Source organism: Echinops telfairi, unplaced genomic scaffold (assembly GCF_000313985.2).
Source record: "Echinops telfairi isolate 266 unplaced genomic scaffold, ASM31398v2 ScPeMD7_22;HRSCAF=79, whole genome shotgun sequence".
NCBI classification, from domain to species: Eukaryota; Metazoa; Chordata; class Mammalia; order Afrosoricida; family Tenrecidae; genus Echinops; species Echinops telfairi.
In genome coordinates this window covers 141,143-161,017 of record NW_022103919.1, presented here as the reverse complement: position 1 = coordinate 161,017, position 19,875 = coordinate 141,143, and the positions used below count along the sequence as shown (strand labels likewise).

The 19,875-nt window shown below is 43.9% G+C and overlaps 1 protein-coding gene across 2 annotated transcripts in view; it reads left to right on the top strand.

Annotated features, from left to right (window-relative positions):
• MAPKAP1 (MAPK associated protein 1) overlaps positions 1–19,875 on the top strand; it is a 301,918-nt gene that overhangs the window by 261,358 nt on the left and 20,685 nt on the right. For both annotated transcript variants that reach the window (XM_004713308.4, XM_004713307.4), the window contains one exon: positions 15,567–15,704. In XM_004713308.4, coding sequence (XP_004713365.1) covers positions 15,567–15,704 — 138 coding nt within the window. The remainder of the gene's footprint in view (positions 1–15,566; positions 15,705–19,875) is intronic.

The window sequence follows — 19,875 nt, the reverse complement described above, 5'->3', positions numbered from 1 at the left end:
ATAAACAATACCCTCCCCTTGGGTGGGTTAGCGCCCTGTGCCCCCGCTACCCATTTCTTCCTTATTTTCATCATTTTTTTTTGTTCCCTTTCCCCACCTCCTCCCCTGTTGTCTACCATGTGCAGCATTTGATTTCTTGACTACTGCTTCCATGAGCATGGATTTGGATCCAAGTAAACTGAAATTGTTGACAACTTCAGTCTTTCTCCATTTATCATGATGTTGTCTACTGGTCTAATTCTGAGTGTTTTGTTTCCCCTTTAAGCACTGTTAATCAACCATTGCACTTATTCCCTCTGGTCCTCGACCTGACCACAAAATGCCTTACAGCATATGAACGACAACTACCACTCATGTGGACTTGTACTTAAGTTGAAATCTATTTGCCATCCTACCTTGCCAGGCTGGAAAAGCCTTCATACCTGGCCATTCCGGTATTTTTCTATGAAGTCTTCTTGGACCTTTTCAACTGTCTGCTTCCCCTCTGTGTTGGGCCTAAAAGTGCGGGTGCTTTTAAAATGTAGGCCTTGTTTGACCATAGACCGAGTTGAAGTTCTTACCATTAAAGTTGATCTAATTTATGCCTGAGCACTGCAGAGAAGTGAGGGCACTGAGTTGGGTGCCAACTAAACACGCAAAGGCTGGGGTTGGGGGGGAAATGAAAACAAAGGCTAGACCTAGGAAGCCTATAATATATTATTGATAAGTATTAACTTATCAATAGTATTAGTTACCTGACTCAACAGTGAATTACTGATCCAACCTGTTTTGTTTTTTTTTGAGAATTCCCTTCTAGTAATCCAGGGTTGCTGATGATAAAAAGTGTCAGTTTCCTCAGGGGGCTGGCACAGTGGAACCAATGGGAGACCAGTATGTAAGACTTCATCCAAGGTTATGTATTTTATCACTTCTCATCCTTGACATCCTTGGTGTCTGACAATCTACCATGACTTAAACATGAGAAAGACCTGGTTTTTTTTTTACATCCTACAAACAGCATTATAACTTCTTACAGGAGACCACATTACTGCTTCCAGATGGCATTGTGTGCTTACCTGAGCTGTCCATTTACCGAGAGAGTAGTTAGGGTGGAGATCTAACTAGCTCAGTGCCCCCCTACAACTACCTTTTCTGAGAGAGTGAGAGGAGCGCTTAGCTTTCATCTGAAAACAGATAGTGCTGAGATGATACTGTCTGGGCTCCAACCTACAGCGTGGAGCGCCGTGCCGGGTGCTGTTCTCCATTCTCGAGCTCATCTGTGTTCAGACTGTCCCTTAGTTTCCATTCCAAGGATAGTGTTCTAGTCAGGGATACTTAGACTTGTCACCGAATCTCATACTTTCCCACATTGGAATTGGCAGCTTTTAACTGTGGTTCCCAAATTTTGTTTTGTTTCTTGGCTGTAATCCCCCCCCCCCCCCAAGTTTTATTGGTACATAATTCACATATCATACAATTGAACAGTTCAATCATTCAGTCATACCCAAACAATTTTGGATGGTTGAATGGAACCAAAAATAGGCCTTAGTCTCAAGATCATATTTGCTTTGGGTTATCATTTTAGTGATGATCCAACTATTATTCTTAAAATGTATTGCAAAGCAGAAGGTGTAGCTTGGTCTAGTGTGAGTTATGGCCAGAGCTCCTGTCATTAATGGGTGACACTAGTCAAAGCCTTGAGCCTCACTTTCTTCAGGCAAGGAATGAAATCCCAGTTTGGGTGATCTCTGCGGTCTCATTAAGGCCAAGCAGCCTGTGTGTCCAATCCTGTGTGTAAATTCAGGCAAGTTACAAAGACTTCACTGACTGCTGTGTGGACACTATCGATTGGCTGTGTATACTCAGCAAAATCCACTCTGGCAAAGAGTTGTTCAGTGCACTCCCAGGAGCTTTCCGAGGATTGTAGAATTCTATCAGAAGCTGCTCCAGGATTTAACAACAGTGGAGCTTTTGTAGTCTTAGATTCACACTTGCAAAACCATGATGAATGAACTACAGCTCATGATATCTGAGCCTGTAAACAATACCTCAGAAAATGCACTGAGGCGTAAGTGTGAAATGCCCTAAATCTCTGCCAAAGGGGTGTTTTCCTGTCCTACAGAAACAGCTGAGGGGTCAGAAAACACACACACACACACACACACACACCTTCGACAACCCTGGTCTTCATCCCAGCTGTGCAGTTTGCCCAATTGATTCCCTTTCCAGAGGTTCGTCTTTAATAACCGTGTTAGTGATAATGAAGCTGTGATTGTAAACTAGGCACTGTGCTAAGCTTCTTATGTACTCTGCCCTCCCATCCTTTGACACTGGGGGAGTGGGTACTATTGTTTACCTCTATTTTACAGGAGAGGAAGCTCAAACTCATGGAGGAGGAATTGGCTCTGCCTGGGATAGCACCTATGGAAATAAGTCAGGAGAGACCGTAAAATGAGAGTTTCCCAATGCAAATGTTATCAAATGTTGCACTTGTTGAATTGAACCCATTGAGGTTGAAGAAAAGATACATGCCCAACGACACTTGATCTTGGAGGTTATTGCAAGGTTTATGGGGGTGAAGGAGTTGGTCTCCCCAGGTAGACAGCCCTTCTGGAGCTTGGTATTTCAGGCCTGCAATGTAGGAGTAGGTCTCAGGATGAATTTCCCTTTGCTCCCAGACTAGGAAGGGCCAGTCATATTCCTTGTGTACATCCCACTTGTCATTCTTTGACTCGCCCAACCCTGACCTTTGTCACTGGGTCTGTCACACAGTCTATTATTACTTCAGCCCAGTGCCTGACTCAGGTAAATAATAGTGATCAGAAATGGTAGTATTCGTCCTCACTATTCCAAGTACTTGGCACTTATTTCACTCAGTCCTCCCGGTAACCCCATTTTAGGGTTATCATCTCCGTTTTAGAGCAGCTTTCCCAAAGGCACTATCATAGACAGGAAGTAGCAGAAATGAATTTTGAACTCAGGATTGTCTGACTTCAAAGCCCCATCCCTAATCTCTGCACTACTGCCTTAAGATATCACACGGGCTCCAGTGGTTAAGCACTCCTCCACGAGCAGAAAAGCCCTCGCTTTCAACCCACAACCAGAGAAAACATGTGGCCGTTTGCTTCCATAGAGATGATTTTCAGGGAAACTCATGGAGCAGTCCTGTTGGGTGACTGTGACTCAGAATTGCCTCCGCAGCGTGTTCCTCACCGAGGGGTGTAGGCTCTCAAAAAGCTCCTGCCCGGGGAAGCGGCCCTGTGTTAGCGGGAGATAATATACAGATATGCAGTGCTAAGTTCCTTCCATGGCAATCTTTTGGTTAGTTACAACAGACAAGGGTCTCCTGGTGATAACAAAGCCTTGGACAGAGAGATTCCCCAGGGGGGTGTGTCTACACGAGGGTTGCGTTCTTGTTTATTTTGAGCTGTCTTGTTAAGGAAGGAGTTATGTGCTGGTGTGGATGTAGGACAGCAAACAGGCAGGTTTTCTGCCATTGTCAGTTGGTGTGATCGTTTGCTTCCAGTCAAGTTTGACTCGCTGTATCTGGAAGCTGTCAGCAGTGGGAGCATGAGAAGGTCATGACAGATAGCTGTGGATAAGTGGTTAGGGGAGGAAAGCCGGAAAAGAAAACAAATGGTCTCCTTTGCTTTTGAGGAACGAGACTGACTGACCCTGGCCTCTCCATGCCAGCCTCGTGCTCTCCTCACCTGCTAGAGGTGGGAGAGTGGAGCCTGCCAGTTGCCATTTTTGAGAGTGGCACCAGGTGGGGCATAAAGCAGCTCACAGAACCCTTCCCAGTGCCTCAGCTCTTTGGGCACCAAAGAAATATTACCTGGAAGTATAAAAGTCATCTTCAACCTTTGGGTCACTTTTCATAATTGTCCATTATAGACAGATAGTACAGACTCCTTTCCCAACATTTTAAAAGTTGAGAAAGGAGATCTTTTAAAAAAAATCATTTTATTGGTTGCTCGTACAAGTCTTATCACAATCCATGCATCCATTGTGTCAAGCACATTTGTACATTTGTTGCCCTCATCATTCTCAAAACTTTTGCTTTCTACGTGAGCCCTTGGTATCAGCTCCTCATTTTTTCCCTCCTTCCCTGTCCCCCCCTCCTTCATAACCCTTCATAATAATAATATAAATTATTATTATATCTTACACTGAATGACGTCTCCCTTCACCCACTCTTCTGTTGTCAGTCCCCCACGGAGGAGGTTATATGTAGATCCTGTAATAGGTTGCCCCTTTCTACCCCACCTTCCCTCCACCCTCCTGGTATCACCACTCTCAGCACTGGTCCTGAAGGGATCATCTGTCCTGGATTCTCTGTGTTTCCAGTTCCTATCTGTACCAGTGCACATCCATCTGGTCTAGCCAGATTTGTAAGGTAGAATTGGGATCATGATAGGTGGGGGAGGGGGGGAGCATTTAAGAACTAGAGGAAAGTTGTGTGTTTCATCAATGCTACACTGCACCCTGACTGACTCATCTCCTCCCCGCGACCCCTCTGCAAAGGGATGTCCAGTTGCCTACAGATGAGCCTTGGGTCTCCAATCTGCACTCCCCCCTCATTCACAATGATATGATTTTTTTGTTCTTTGATGCCGGATCCCTTCAACACCTCATGATCACACAGGTTGGTGTGCTTCTTCCATGTAGGCATTGTTGCTTCTGAGCTTGATGTCCGCTTGTTTACCTTCAAGCCTTTACGACCCCAGATGCTATATCTTTTGATAGCCGGGTACCATCAGCTTTCTTCACCACACTTGCTTATGCACACATTTGTCTTCAGCGATCATGTCAGGAAGGTGAGGATCATGGAATGTCAGTTTAATAGAATAAAGTGTTCTTGTATTGAGGGAGTACTTGAGTGGAGTCCCAATGTCCTATCTGCTACCTTAATGCTAAACCTATAAATATCTGCACATAGATCTATTTCCCCATCCTCATATATAAATATATTTACATATGTACATACCTGTATTTAGGCCTCTATAAATGCCCTTTGCCTCCTAGTTCTTTCCTCTATTTCCTTTTACTTTTCTCCTGTGCCACTATCTTGCTCGGCCATCATTTGGGTTTCAGTAATTCCTCGTTGTCACATTGCCCTTGATCATTCCCTACCAGGCCTCCCACACCCTCCTTGCCATTGGTTTTGAATCACTTGCTGTTCTCTTGTCCCTGGTTTGGTTAACACCTTTCCCCTACCTCCCCCTCTCCCATGTCCCCCCAGAACCATAGGTCCCGTTGTTTGCTTCTCCAGATTGCTTATCCAGCCTATCTTGGTAGAACTGCAGAGAAGATAATAAGCACATAAAAACAAGACAGCCCCAAACAAAGTGACACAGAAAAACAAACCGACAGCGCCAAAAAAAACCCAATGACAAACAAAATAAAAAATAAAACCAAAACAAACAAAAAGGCCTATAAATTGTTCAAGGTCTGTTTGTTGACCTTTAGGAGTGTTTTCAGGTCAAGTCTGATGGAGTGCCACACCATGACCCTCGGGACTTCTGTGCTCTGCTCCCCTTGTTGTTCTGTTGCATGCCTTTAGTGTTTTGCCTCTGTGTGGTGGGGTCAGATTGGACGCAGTTCCCACACGTCTCCAGTGGTGTCCCCCCGTACGGCTATGGGCCAGTGCAGAATGTCATGTTTCATAGTGGGGGCGGCCATATGGTCCTCTCTGTGCTTTGGCTGCCTGGAGCGGGGTTATTGTCCTCAGGTCTTGGTGGGCCACATGGTGTGCTGCACTCCCTTCCTCTCCCTTCATTTGCTTCTGCTTCCATCTGGTTATGGTAGTTTGGTTCCTTTCCCCCACCAGAAGGTGTAGTGTCGTTCTCTGTGGCACACACTTCCAGGCTGGGGGTCAGACTGGTTCTGGTTGGGGCCGGCCCTGTAGCCCAGTCTTTTCATGGATTCCTCCACGTGTTGCGTTGCCCTCCTGGTTTGGCGCGTCATGGTGGGGTCTGTATGCACATTGCAATTCTGTGAAGACACAACCAATACCCTCCCCCTGGGTGGGTTAGTGCCCTGTTCCCCCCTTGTCATCATCTCAGTTTCTCCCCACCCCCATCCTCCCTCCTCCTTCCCCCCTTCCCCTTCTTTATGTTGGACTCACATGTACTTCCCTGGGTTTGGTCTGACCAGCCCTGACTACCTGTGCTTCCACTCGTGTATTATGAGATACGTATGTCTGTTCTTATTTCTGCTGTGCTGACTGTACTTACCTCAGGGGACTCATGTTGTACCTGTCCTTTTGAGATTGGCTTACCTCACTTAACATGATTTGAGATAGAACATCTCAAGCATAATCATCTGAAGCAAACAACAACAATAAAAAGTCAACCTTTAAAAAGATCTTTGATTTTTTTATTTTGGGTGAGAAATTTGTTTTTTGGGAAAAAAACCCATAAAAGTCCAAGTTAGAATGTATGTAATACCACTAACCAGAATTGACTCCATGAGATCAGCTTGGAATATATCCTTCCAGTCTTTTCTACAAATATGTTTTTTATAATTGAATCCTTTTATTTTCATGTAATATTGTATCATAAACAATTTCTCCATGTCAAAAGCTTCTTATATGTAATTTTCATAGTTATGTCTATTTCATCTTGGGTGGATCAACTATTCTTCTCGTTGCTCATTGAAGGTAAGAAAATGCACACTTAATAACAGCCAACTTCCCTGTTTCCTGATAATGTTTATGATTTAAATTACTTAAAGTAGTACATAGCAGCATGTCAGCAAGTGGCTCTGCCTCTCCTACATAAAAACTTTAGCCAGAGAAATCACAACCATACTTAGTGATCAGACTAAGAATATTGGTGGAACTTTATACTGCAATTTGCCATGGCTGAGCAAAATAAACGTGTGCATTTATTTTCTCAGTTTAGTGATCACTTGTTTATTGCTCGAAATCGCAAGATCACTAAAGACAGCTGTGGACAAGATTACGTACTACTTTTTTTTTTTTTTCAGGGAAGAGCTTTATTACTTCCATGGTGGCAACCGAGAACTACATGTATATACTTTTTATTTCTTTGTTTTGTCAAGAATATACACAACAGAAAATACCGTGTATACTGGAATATAAGTTGACCTGAATATCAGCCGAGGCACCTAATTTTACCACAAAAACTGCATTAAAAATGTGCTGAAAAACTCGCCTTATACTCGAATATATACGGTACATCAAATCAACAGTTAATACATTCAATGACATTATATGCTTCAAGCTGTGTAACCATTCTCACCCTCTTTTTATGAATTGTTCCTTCCTCATTAACATAAACTCACTGCCCACTAAGGTTCCAATCTAATCTTTCAAATTGTTGTTGCGAACTTGATCCCATACAGAAAGTTCCTTTAGAAAGCATAATGGTTAACAGACATTCTTTGCTAGTTAAACTAAACTATTGTTAGTTTTAAGAAGACTTCAGGGGACGTGTTTGGTTTAAAGATTCTCTCAAAGCAATGATTGCAGGAGTGTTTCTCCCCTCAATGACTATAGAAAGTCTATACCTGAGAATTTGAAATTTTGTTCTGCATTGTTATCTTTTGATCAGGATTCATCTATAGAATCTTACCAAAATGTACAGTAATGGTATAGTTGGACACCATTCCAGTTTTATTGACTTCATGGAGAAAATTAACCACACATTCCATATCCTCCTCCTAGTCCAATACTTCTTCCTTGCTGCTTCAGGTGAATGGAAAACAATGGTTGGGCCTGGCATGGCCATTTTAAAGCTTTTGAGACCCCAGGTACTGTGCAGTGAACTCGGAGGATCATTAAACATATTATTAGGCCAGTGAACTGGGATGTCCCATGAAACCATGGCCCTACACCTCCACACTAAAAAGCCAAATTACATGAAATACTTTGTTGTACATAAGCAACCTGAACTGCTACTATTTTTTTCACATTGTAAATCTGCCAATCACACATTTGTCATTTCAACATTTTACAGGTGTACACCATATTGACAGCACTTATTTATAATCAACAGTGTAACCCTATCCTTAGTGTGTTTTACATGACCATAAAATCAAAGTCTGTACTCCACAAGCTAAAGAGACAGGGAACATAGAAAGTACAGCTGCCTCAGTCTCAAAGGGTGGTGCTGGGACCTCTGGGTTCTCAAAAGGTGGAGCTGTGGCCTCTGAAGGTTCAAAGGGGTGATATCTCCACTGCCTTTGGCTGCAGTAGGAACTGCCATGGGAATGGGGCCAGGCTGCTACCCAAAGTTGAGGGAGCATAGCCACCATGCCCAAGAGCAGAAAAAGTGAGCCTGCCAGAGTGTCACTCAGTTGGACCAGTAGAATGGGACATCCCAAGGCCAAGGCGCCTCCACCAGAGTGCAGAGAGGATGACTAATGCCTAGAGTCTGGAGATGGGCCATGGGCCACTGCCGAGATGGTCTCAGAGAACATAAGTTTAACAAACAGAAATATATTCTCTCACAATTTAGGAAGCTAGAAGCCCAAATTCAGGGGAAATTCCCTCTAAGGGGAAATTCTTTGTTGGCTCTAAGGGAAGTTGTTTTGTGTTTTTTTTTTAAAGATAATTTTATTGGGGGTTCTTACAGCTTTTATAACAATCTATACATCAATTTTATCAAGCATATTTGTACATGTGTTGCCATCATTATTTTCTAAACATTTACTTTCTATTTGAACCCTTGGTATCAGTTCTTCTTTTTTTCCCTCTCCCTCCCTGTTTTGTTTTTGTTTTTAATCACTTTATTGGGGGGCTCTTACATATAATAAACAATACATCTGTTATCTCAAGCAGACATGTACAGTTATTGGCATCAACAATTTCTAAACATTGTCTTTCTTCTTGAGCCCTTTGATATCAGCTCCTCTTTTTTTCCCTTCCTCCCCTACCCTGCCACCCCCACGAACCCTTAATATATTGTGTATTATTATTTATGCATATCTTACACTGCCCATTCTATCCCCTTCACCTACTATTCTGGGATTCTTCCCCTGAGGGGGGTTATTCTGCCATCATTGCTATCCATTCCCCCTTCCTCTCCCTCCCCTTCCCCTATCCTCCTGGAATTGTTGCTCCCATTACTGGTTCTGAGGGGTTTGTCTTTCCTGAATTCCATATATTGAAAGCTCTCATCTGTGCCACTGTCTGTACACCGTTCTAGAGGGGATTGTGAGCTTGGACTGAGATCATAATAGTGGGATTAAAGAACTAGAGGAGCGTCGTGTATTTAGTCGGTGCTAAACTCCCCTGGATGCGTTTTCTCCTCTGTGTTGCAGCCCCTCTGCACAAGGATGTCTAATTATCCGCAGATGGCCTCTGGGTCTCTAACTTGACCTCTCTCCATCATCTCAATGAGATTATTTATTTTTGGAATTCTGATGTCTGTTCCTAATGACTTGATCACACATGCTGGTGTGCTTCTTCCATGTGGGCTTTGTTGCTTCCCTGCTAGATGATCACTTGCTTGGCTTCAGTTTTAAGACCCCAGAAGCTATATCTTTTAATAGCCGAGCACCACTTGCTTTCTTCATCATATTTGTTTATACACCCAGTTTGTCTTCAGCGATTGTGTAGGGTCTGTGGGTATCACTCAATGCCACATTATTATAACAAAGTGTTCTTGTGTTGAGGAGGTACTTCAATAGATGCCCGAGTCTGTCTACTGCCTAAATGTATTGCCATATAAATATTTGTATATAAGCCAATACCCCTATTGTTATGCATCAATATATTTACATATATACACATTCAAGTTTGTACTTCTATAAATAGTTTTGCTTCCTAGTACTTTCCTCTATTTCCTTTTACCCTCTTCCTGCCCCAATATCATGTTCACCCTTCATTTGCCTCTTAGTAATCCCTCCTGCTAGATCGATCAGCGCTACTCAACCTTCCTAATGCCAAAACCCTTTCATACAGGTCCTCATGTTGTGTTGACCCCTCTGTATTAGTCTGGGTATTTTAGAGAAACAAATCCACAGAAACTCATGTATAAGAGAGAGTTTTATATAAAGGTTAAGTGTGCATCAAGAAAACATCCCAAGCCAGTGCTGCCCAAGCCCACAAGTCCAACATTAACCTATTAACCCATATGTCCAACACCAGTCCACAAAGTCCTCCTCCATCTCGCAAAACAGACACAACGATGCCGATGCCGACTGCAGGAGGAAAGCCGAGTCAGTGAATGTGTAAGCATCTCAGTGCTGGCAGGGGTCTCCACACGGGTGCTCCAGCACCCAGGGCTGCATTGGGTAGGTCCATGCGGCTTCTCCTTGGGGATGTCTTGCAGGAAGTCAGCCTTGCAAGCTGAAGCAGGGAACTGCTAAAGGCAATTGCACCCTGGTTCAACAGTCACAAAGCAAGACACCCGAGAACTAGAAAGGCGAGGCTCACTGAGCCATTTATCTCTCCACCCTTCTATTAACCCCGCATGTGTTTATTGGCCAGGTTGGCACAATAAACAAACTCACCCTCCAACCATAAAATTATTTTTGTTGCTACTTGGAACTGTAATTTTGCTATTGTTATGAATCGGGCGACTCAACCCCCAAAGGGGTCGAGACCCACAGGCTGAGAACTGCTGTGCTGGATTACAGCTGCTCCACTACTACCAGGATTTCTACTCCCCCGCCCCGCCCCCCAGCCAAACACCATCAATTTTAAGATCCCTAGTTTTTCCCCTGTCCGTGGCCTTGTTTGCTCGCCGCTCCCTCTGCCCTGCTCCTTCTCCCCCAGTTTCTTCTCCCCCAAGACCCCCAGGAACTGTCAGTCCATTGCTTTCTCCTTGGGCTTGCTTCTCATGCCTATCTTATATAGATTGACAAAACAGCCAGTGAAGACAAAACACCAACAAATGAACAACAGTAAAGAGAGGAAGAAAAAACAAACCTATACATAATTCCCCGTCAGTCCTCTGACCTTTTTGACTATTTCCCACTGGTGCAGCAGGGCTCTGGGCACTGCCCCTCCGACTCAGAGTCTGTTTTCAGTAGTTCCCCAGGGCTTCACGACTTAGCTCCTAATGTTGATCTGTTCTCTTCCATTCTTGTTCCGCCCCACTGTGGGGACTAGAGGACGTTCCTTGTCTTCTTTCACCACCTGTGGGCCTAACATTCCTTAGGGATCCCCGTGTGTCTTGGCATCAGTTTTCCCTTGAGTCTAAGAGGTTCTTAGCACAGGGACCTGGGTCCAAAAGATGTGCTCAGCTCCCAGCTTTTCTTTCTTGGTATTAAGGTCACTTTTTTCAGGTGTGTTATATAAGGTACCTCACAGAGAGCGTTCTTGCCAAGTAGTGGAGTAACTGAGAAAATAGATTCTGAAACAAGAGCTCTTGGGTTCAAATTTCAGCTAACATTTCTGTTTCCATTTCCTCATGTACTAAATAGAGATAAACATAATAAAGAATATCCTAGTTAATTGTGAAATTTGAATTAATATACTCAATGGATTCCTAATCCTGTTGGTACATAGTCTGTGACAGTTAATGCTAAATTATGATATTGATGGCGGCTAATGCCATAGGTGCTTAATAAATGGTCATTAAAATTGGCATCCTGCTTGTTGGGCCTCTGGAGAAGAGAGCAACCTTGATTGAGTCTTGCTCTTGGAGCCTGCTGAAACCAGTGCAGCTGGGAGCCTTCTGGGGTTTCACCTGAGGCCTTTGGGTAAGGTGACCAGACGGCCCACTTTTGGCAGGACAGTCCTGATTTTTAACAATTTTTCCCACGTCCCGTGGCATTTTAAAATCCAAATTTTTGAAAAGAATGCATGACAAGCTAGGGTATACGGTTTTTGGCTGCCATGTGGCTGTTTCGCCAGGATATGAGTTTTATCAATGGTGTCCTGCACTACCAATGTTAAAATCTGGTCACCTTACCTTTGGGCAACTTTGGCTTTGAGGAAGTGATGCACAGGGACACACATTCAGCAGTCCTCTCTGCGCTCAATCAGTTCTGGGAGGTGGTGTTGTTCTGACCCCCTAACCAACAGCTCACTCCCCTCAGCCGTTAGCAGTGGAGAAAGCCACACTGCTCACATCTCCACACCAGAGTCTCCTAGCCTGGCTTCCACAGTCTCCTCCTTCCTGTTCCCCGACTCCCCTCACCCCTGTGATGATGCCCCAATAACCTCTCAGATTCTCCTCACTTCCCATATCCAACTGCTTCTCTTTTTTACATGCTTCCTGCACCGCCCCTCCAATCCTTTCCTTCGGCCTGGGCCTTCAGTTTTCCAGCTAGTCTCCCCTCCACAGGCTGCCTCTTTCCCCCAATCAAGAAGGAAACCTAGGACTCCCAGGTGAGGAACGGAAGTGAGCACTGTTTGCTTGCAGGCTAGATTCTGCAGACTCACTCGCTCTCCAAGTGGAGTTGTGTGCACGTGTTCAGGAGTGGGTCTCCCACTGCAGACTGCCTCAGGCCTTCGGGACTGTTAGCAGAGGCTTTGTTTGTCCGGCAGGCACAAATAAGGTCCCGTGGGGCCACGTGTCTGCTTTAAGAAGCAGAGGCTCGCTCGCACACATATCAAGTAGGGTGAGATTCTTTAATGTACAAGAGGATTTTTTCCCATCAGGAAAGATTCCCCTCCCGGTTCCTTTACATGGTGGCTCCTTTAGGCCAGGGAGTGTTTTACAGATCATTAACTGCTTGACTGAAAGCCTGCAGGGCAGAGAAACTAAAAACTAAACTGTTGGGAGCCTTAAAGATAAAGTGTCCCAGCAACTCGAAGTCACTGGGAGAATGTGATTTGATTCAGGAAAAAAAATCTGATATTACATACCATTTCTTTGGAGCACCCCTTTTTATTTACATGGTATCCCCCTGCCTGCCCCTCATTGTCCTCTGTGTTTTCCCCTTCTTGAGCCAAACACATTTATTCCCACATCTTCATCCTGAATCCCCAGACTTGGGGTTCCCCTGTGAACAGTGACTGCACAATAACCCCGGCAAAGGGCGTCATTGGGCTCGTGTGCTAGTGGCTGTGTGGAGCAGAGGCAGTTGATGGAGAGATACCACCCATAATGGATGAACTGTACAGTAACAATTTGCAGATAAAAATAATAGAAGTTAAAGTGCACTTTACATGATAAAAGAAAGATGAAAGAGGACGAGAGTCAGTTACATCTGAGATGGTTACAGAAGTCCTGCTTTGTGAAGTAGGCTCTGTTGAAAAGATTGATGCAATGGGGAGTGACCTTGGCTTGGAGCAGGAGCTGGTGATGTATGTATGAGCATCCCTCTGCTAAATGGACCCAGATTTGTAGCGCTAATATACATGGGAGCCCAGAACCAAACTCAGTACGGCAATAAATCAACAGCCACTTTGGGTGTCATTTCTGGTTTATATTCCACTATTGTTCTATCACTTTAATTCATGTCACTATCATCTTTTCATCTGGAACAGTTTTATATAATTTTCCAGTGGAGTTACCTGACAATTCCTATCAAATTAACAAGGTACATTAACAATATTGACTGACTACGGCTTCAGGAGTCGCAGGGCTGTAGAACAAAATTTTTAAACCGTGTCTCCCTGGTGATGATTTTTCCCTCCTCTCTGAGAAAGGGATGTGTAGCAGGGCTTATTTCCACATAAGAGATGTGCACATTTATTTTGCTCTGCTCATTTTGACTTTTATAAATGTCAGAATAAGGAGAAGAGGAGAGGGGGGGAAAAACCGCGCGCGCGCACACACACACACACACACACACACACCACACACCACCCCCCTTTGCTACCCCAACAACCATAGCTTAAGTACTTTTCTTCTTTGAGGGAAATCTAGAAATGCCCAGATCTTTAACAATTAATGACCAAATTGGAGAGAAGAGTGTAACTGGCTAGTCGTAATCTATTTTAAGTGAAATCTAATAAAATTGGTCTCCTGGTATGTTCTTGCCCTCTTGAAATCATCTAGACCTGCACGTCCAGAATCAATTGGACTTATGACATTATGCCTAATTGAAATATGATGTACCTGAAATAAGCCAAATTCCAGCTTTCAATTAATAAGAAGCTGCCGATTGTTCATCTTTACCCAAGACCACACAGTAAAGACCATCACTACATTCTCTGCAGACAACGGGAGTCCCAGCTATAGCCTGTCCTACAAACACTCCTGCCTTTGTCTAACAGTACATGGGATTTATCGATTCATAAAAGAAATAGAAATGAATAGAATGTGTAGCAGGCCTTATCACTAGGATTCTGTTTGTATTTTCTAATTTTAAATTGGATGCCATGGTTTGAGTGGTGTTGTTTTGTTTTTTGTTTTGTGTTAAATTAAGCTGCTTCTTTTGCCTACATTAGACTTGCTAAGTTTTCTCGCATTCTATCCAAACATTTCTGAGTCATAATAAAAAGATTCATTGTATGAAATATGCTAGCTTGGATTTTGGGGTGTTACAGTATTACTACACTTCCTTATTTTAATTATTTCTTAAAGCCATCCTTCATTTTGTTTTCTCCACTTTGACCCTGACCTTTAAACTATGGCCTAGAAATGTAATTACTTTAAGGTTCCATATGGGGCTCACCCTACAAGGCATACTGAAGGTTTTCGTCTCACTTCATCAACAGACTCCTCAGTTTTCACAAGAGAGCGCCTGGCCTTGCTGGCAGATGTCAGGTTGAGCATATCCTCCCTTGTAACACCCAGAGAGTAAATGGGGTGCGTTGCCCCCTTATCCCAGGACACCTTTCATCCCTGGTGTGAACTTGGGTCTCTGGCACTTTACTCACAGTCACTGCACAGTCTGCTATGTCTTCCACAGCTCTGAAGTGCCAGTGTTGAACATTCTGAATTCCTGTTATAGACTATTTGTTGAATAAAGCTCACATCCAGTGCCAAGTCTTTCTCGCTCAACAAGGAGGGCTTGAAAAAGTTCATGGGGAAATCCATGATCCTTTCATTCAATTTTTCCACAAACTTTTGAAGTCCCCTTGTAATGACCTCTCACATGAGCTCCGAAGGTTTTTTAAAAAGAAACTTTTGATCCTCTTGCAACTTCTTTTAACTATACATCAGGTGATTATTTAGTGTGAAGAATAGAGGAGATTTGTTTTCCCCATTCTGGCTGAGTACGGTGTTTCCAGATCCAAAATCTTCCTTGTAATTTAGCTCTTCAAGCATAGGTGAGATTACACATATTTGTTCAACTCAGATCTTTTAAAAAGTAATCACACACACACACACACACACACACACACACACACACACACACCCTGGTCAAAACAAAACTGCATTATAAACCTTAGCATTTACTTCATTACAATCCAAAGGTGACCTGGATTTTGTATCTGTTATAGCTAAGAAAGCACTTTTCTTAAAGCTGTTTTATTTGATATTTAGGGGGTGGTTCCCCACACCTCGCTCGGTCAGATAACCAGATGGTACAGCCCCTCTGTGCCAGTTGGAGTCTCCTTGTGTCTGTGTTAAGACGTCTATGGCATCTCCAAAGCCCTAAGAGAGCACTCATATTCATTCGATTTAGGATTTATAAAGTAGGTCAAATCACTCCACTGAAAACACTTACACCTCCGTTTGTGATTCTTCTTTGTCCTTCCCTTGGCCTTACAGGTATCTCTGGAGACAAGGTCGAGATAGACCCTGTTACGAATCAGAAAGCCAGCACTAAGTTTTGGATTAAGCAGAAACCCATCTCAATCGATTCTGACCTGCTCTGTGCCTGTGACCTTGCTGAAGAAAAAAGCCCCAGTGAGTAGTCCCTTTTATTTATGTCGCCTTTTCCTCGTCCCCCTCTCTCTGCTGGGTGCCAGGAGGATATATTGCCACTGTGTCCTTTTTTCCTTGGGTCTGTTTAATTCATTACCAGAAATTCCTCTTAATCAAACGGGCCTGTATTTGGTACCCAGAACCTGACTCGAGCCTCCATCCAGTCTGTTGTGATGCCAACAGAGAACTTCACTCACACTCCCCGCTTCTGAACTCAGCAGGCCTTCCCAGGGGCCTGTGGGTGAGGGGCAGATTCCTGCTGCGAACTTGCACCCACTGGAGCCCTCCATTTCCCTTCCTCTTCCCCTCCCCGTACAGGGGACTTGCCCAGTCAAACCTGGACTTGCCTGCCTTCCATACCAAATCAAGGGACGCTGGAGGATTTCTTTGGCAGCTGAAGACTAGATTTAGATATCTATCATGCCGGAAATGTCAACTCTCCCCAGATTATTGGCAGCTGCATGACCTCCCTGCTAGTAATTAAACTCCTTCCTGGTCCTACAAAAGAGATTGCTACCAGGTTGGCGTTCCTCTGCTTAAATTATCAGAGTGCAATACAGTCTGGTTGTATATTTTGCATTTTATATCCCTTCAGTTAAGTAATTGAGATTAACATTTAGATGAATAATTCTTAGGACTATAGTCCTATCAGGGGGCCCAAAAGGATACATAGATCACTTTGAAATTCCTCCATGGACGGACAACCTTAAGCTATGCTCAGATTCATCCGTTGCTGGAGAAAGCTCCAAGATGGTGGTTCCTAAACTACTCTGGTATATACCAGCATTACCTATAGAACATATTTTAAATGGGAGTACCCACACCACACCCCAGTAGATTTTTGACTTGGGGCAGGACCTCAGCTTCTCATTTTTGTTCCTCCCCAAATGTTATAGTATTTACTAAATTTAAGAACGAGTGTTATAAGGAATTACATATGCTTAAGAAACTATGTGTGGCAGTGGAGGGATGGTGTAGAGACCTGTCAATTGAGTTGCTAACCACAAGGTCAGCAGTTTGAACCACCAGCTGCTCCACAGGAGAAAGCTAAGGCTTTCTACTCACATACAGAGTTTCAGTCTTGGAAACCTACAGGGCCAGTTCTACTCTGTTCTACGGGGTCACTAGGAGTCAGAATTAGCTCAATTACAGTAAGTTGAGAAGGAACAATAAAATGTGTAAAGGTCAGCAAGTGTCTATAATGTAACTCAAGTCTTTGAGGAACTTAAGAAGTAGTGAGCTCCTCAAGTGGGCTTACAGGTGATCACATGCATTATCACATCATTTGTGAGTGGGTGGGGGGGTGTTTTTGTTGTTGGTTGGTTGGTCAAATCCAGCTGTCCTGGGCTGTTTCTTTTCTTTTCGACTCAGGGCCTACAGCTTGACAAGAAGGGAGAATTCGGTGGGCAGGGCAGGAGACCAGTAAAGTTGTCCCCAACCCCATTTCACCATGGCTGTCATGCCAGTGAGCTCTCTGGCTCTGCAGGGTGGCTGCCAGAAGCAGCTGGTGAGAAAATTGCCTTTTGCTGTGGGTTCCCCTGCTTTGGGCCAAGCAGCTGCTTCCTAAGGCCGTTCACTCTGGCCTGCTAGCCAACAGAGAAACCATTGCTCTGGCACCTTTCTTCCACGTACCCAGGATGCTTTGAAAAGTACCACTTTACAAATGTTCCATGTCTCTCAGAAATGAAAGGCAGTCTCTTACACATTGCACAGAAAGAGAAGCTAGAGTGGGAAGGCCAGGGAAAGAACTGGAAGGAAGATTCAGATTTCCCTACACACACTAAGATTCACATTGCGCCCAGGAGAGATGTGGTATGGGATACTGGAAGGTCAAGGGTGGGATACGCCTCACCAGTAGGGTTCAGTCAGTAAGGACGTACACTTGACTTTTAAGCAATGCAGAAGTTGGGATACCAACCCACACAGAGTAGAAAGACTATAAATTTTTACTCCAAAAGCTTAACTAATAGCCTACTATTGACCAAAAACCTTACATAAGTAGTCGATTAATGTCAATATTTTGTATGTTATATACATCCAGATAAAAGCTGCATTTTCAATATGAGATAAAAAGATATTTCACAAAAAGTGTGTGTTAGTCTGGGTTGACTAGAGAAACAAATTCACAGATACTCGTGTGTATAAGAAAGAGCAATAGAATATTGAGAAAACATTTTAGGCCAGTCCAGATCAAGTCCCTAAGTCTGATATTACCCATATGTTGATACTAGTCCATAAATTCCTCTTTAGACTCACACAGCCATGCAGTGACACCCCTGAAGTCTTGTGGATCCAGTGGTGGTAGAAGCATCTCAGCGCTGGTGTGGTTCTCCACAGTGCTCCTCCAGCTTCAAGACTCTGGCTTCCATCAGCATAGCTCCATCAGGCTGGTCATCAGTATTGTCTCTCAGGAAGTGTGTATCTGCCCTGCCTCCAGTGAGCTATTTATCTCCTTAGCACCTCCAAATGAGGTCATCAAGCTGTGACCTGATTGACAGGCAAAACTCCACCCCTTCGCTCTTAAGTCTCAAATTGACCACATAATATGTAACTACCACGAAGTACAAGGATTTTGCACCTACTGGTGTAGTTGCAGCTTGGGCTTTGTGAATTTCCTTTTAGGACAGTGATCCTTATAATGGATTCATTTATCTTGAAATTATAGTTACAGACCTGAGTACACAGTACATATAAGGGGACTTTAGAAAGCTCTGGAAAAATGGAATTGAACAATAATGGAATTTTTTTATGCAGTTTTTGTGAAGCTCACTTGTGTCAAGCAATTCCATTTTCGCTTATATGTCACGGCTTTTCTCTGCTTCTTGGGAGCACTCCAGCATCACTAGTGGTACTTTCTTTGGGTCCCTTGGTCTTACACAAGGTCTATGGTATTGTACTAAACACAAAGGAAAAATCCTTCCATGTGCAGTTTAGAGGGGAGACCAACTGCTTAGGCAAAGGTGATTCAGGTCACGGGGAATTATTTTTCAATCTGCACTGAATTTTACCTGTGCAGTTCAAAAGCCTCTGTTGTTCTGTGGTCAGCTATGTTCCTCATCTGTGTGAGTGAGACCAAGATCCAGACCCTGGGATAGGATGGCCAACAGCAATCCTGTGCCCCACCATTTCAGTGTTGACAGCCCCAACAAAGGGAACTTTGGAATGGTTTCATATAAGAAAAAATGCAGATGTGATCATGGCATCTCCCCTGCCAGGTTAAAAAAAAATGCAGATGTGGATTTCACTGGGATGTTTCCTCCTCTCTTATTTCAGATTTCAGAGATCTAGAAATTTTGACAGTTTCTGAAACAATTGCTAAGGCCCAGTCACATGGCAGTGCTTTCACCCCTGTTCCTCAGAATTGCATGGTTCTCAGAAGGATTTCGGGGCACCATGTGGAGGGGTATGAAAGGAAGGGGAGGCTGGTGTGCGTGTGTGTATAGAGAGCAGTCCCCTGACGTCTTCTTAAAAGTAAGCTATAGTTTAGCTTAACTAGTAAACGTCTGCCTTGAGCATTCTGCTCTTTGAAGAACTATCTGTGTGAGATCAGACTGCTAACAGTAACTCTGAACACACGCACTTTAGGGGACAGTGAGGGTATGTTAATAAGGGAGGCAGGACTCAGAAAAGGAGAGTGAGAACCGTGCATGTGACGTACACATGTTGGGACTGCTGAACTGGTGTATATTCTACTGTGTATATATATGTTCAACCACAGCAACAACAGAAAAGTCATCTGATTTGCCACTGAACAAAAAAGGTGTGTGTGTTGGGGGGGTGGGGGTGCTTTAAAGGTTACAGACTTAGAGAATAAAATTCAGATTCTTCAGCACAGCCTTTCTAGATGCTTACCAGCCCCCGACCCCTCTGGCCTCTGGGCCCCTGACTTTCCAACCTGAACTTGAGCAGTGACCACTGTGAACTACTCACATACACAAACATGCCTCACATTCTCTGCCACTACTCTTCTCCCTCCCTGGAATAAGCCTCACTACCACTCTATTCTAATCTTTCAAGTTCCAGCTCTCCTGAAAACCCGTCTATGTAGATTTGCTCCCAGGAGTTTGTCCACACCTGCTAAAGCACATCATACAATATAGTGTTTACCTACTGCAGGTCTGCGCTGCCCCCCACCCGCACCCACCCACCACCA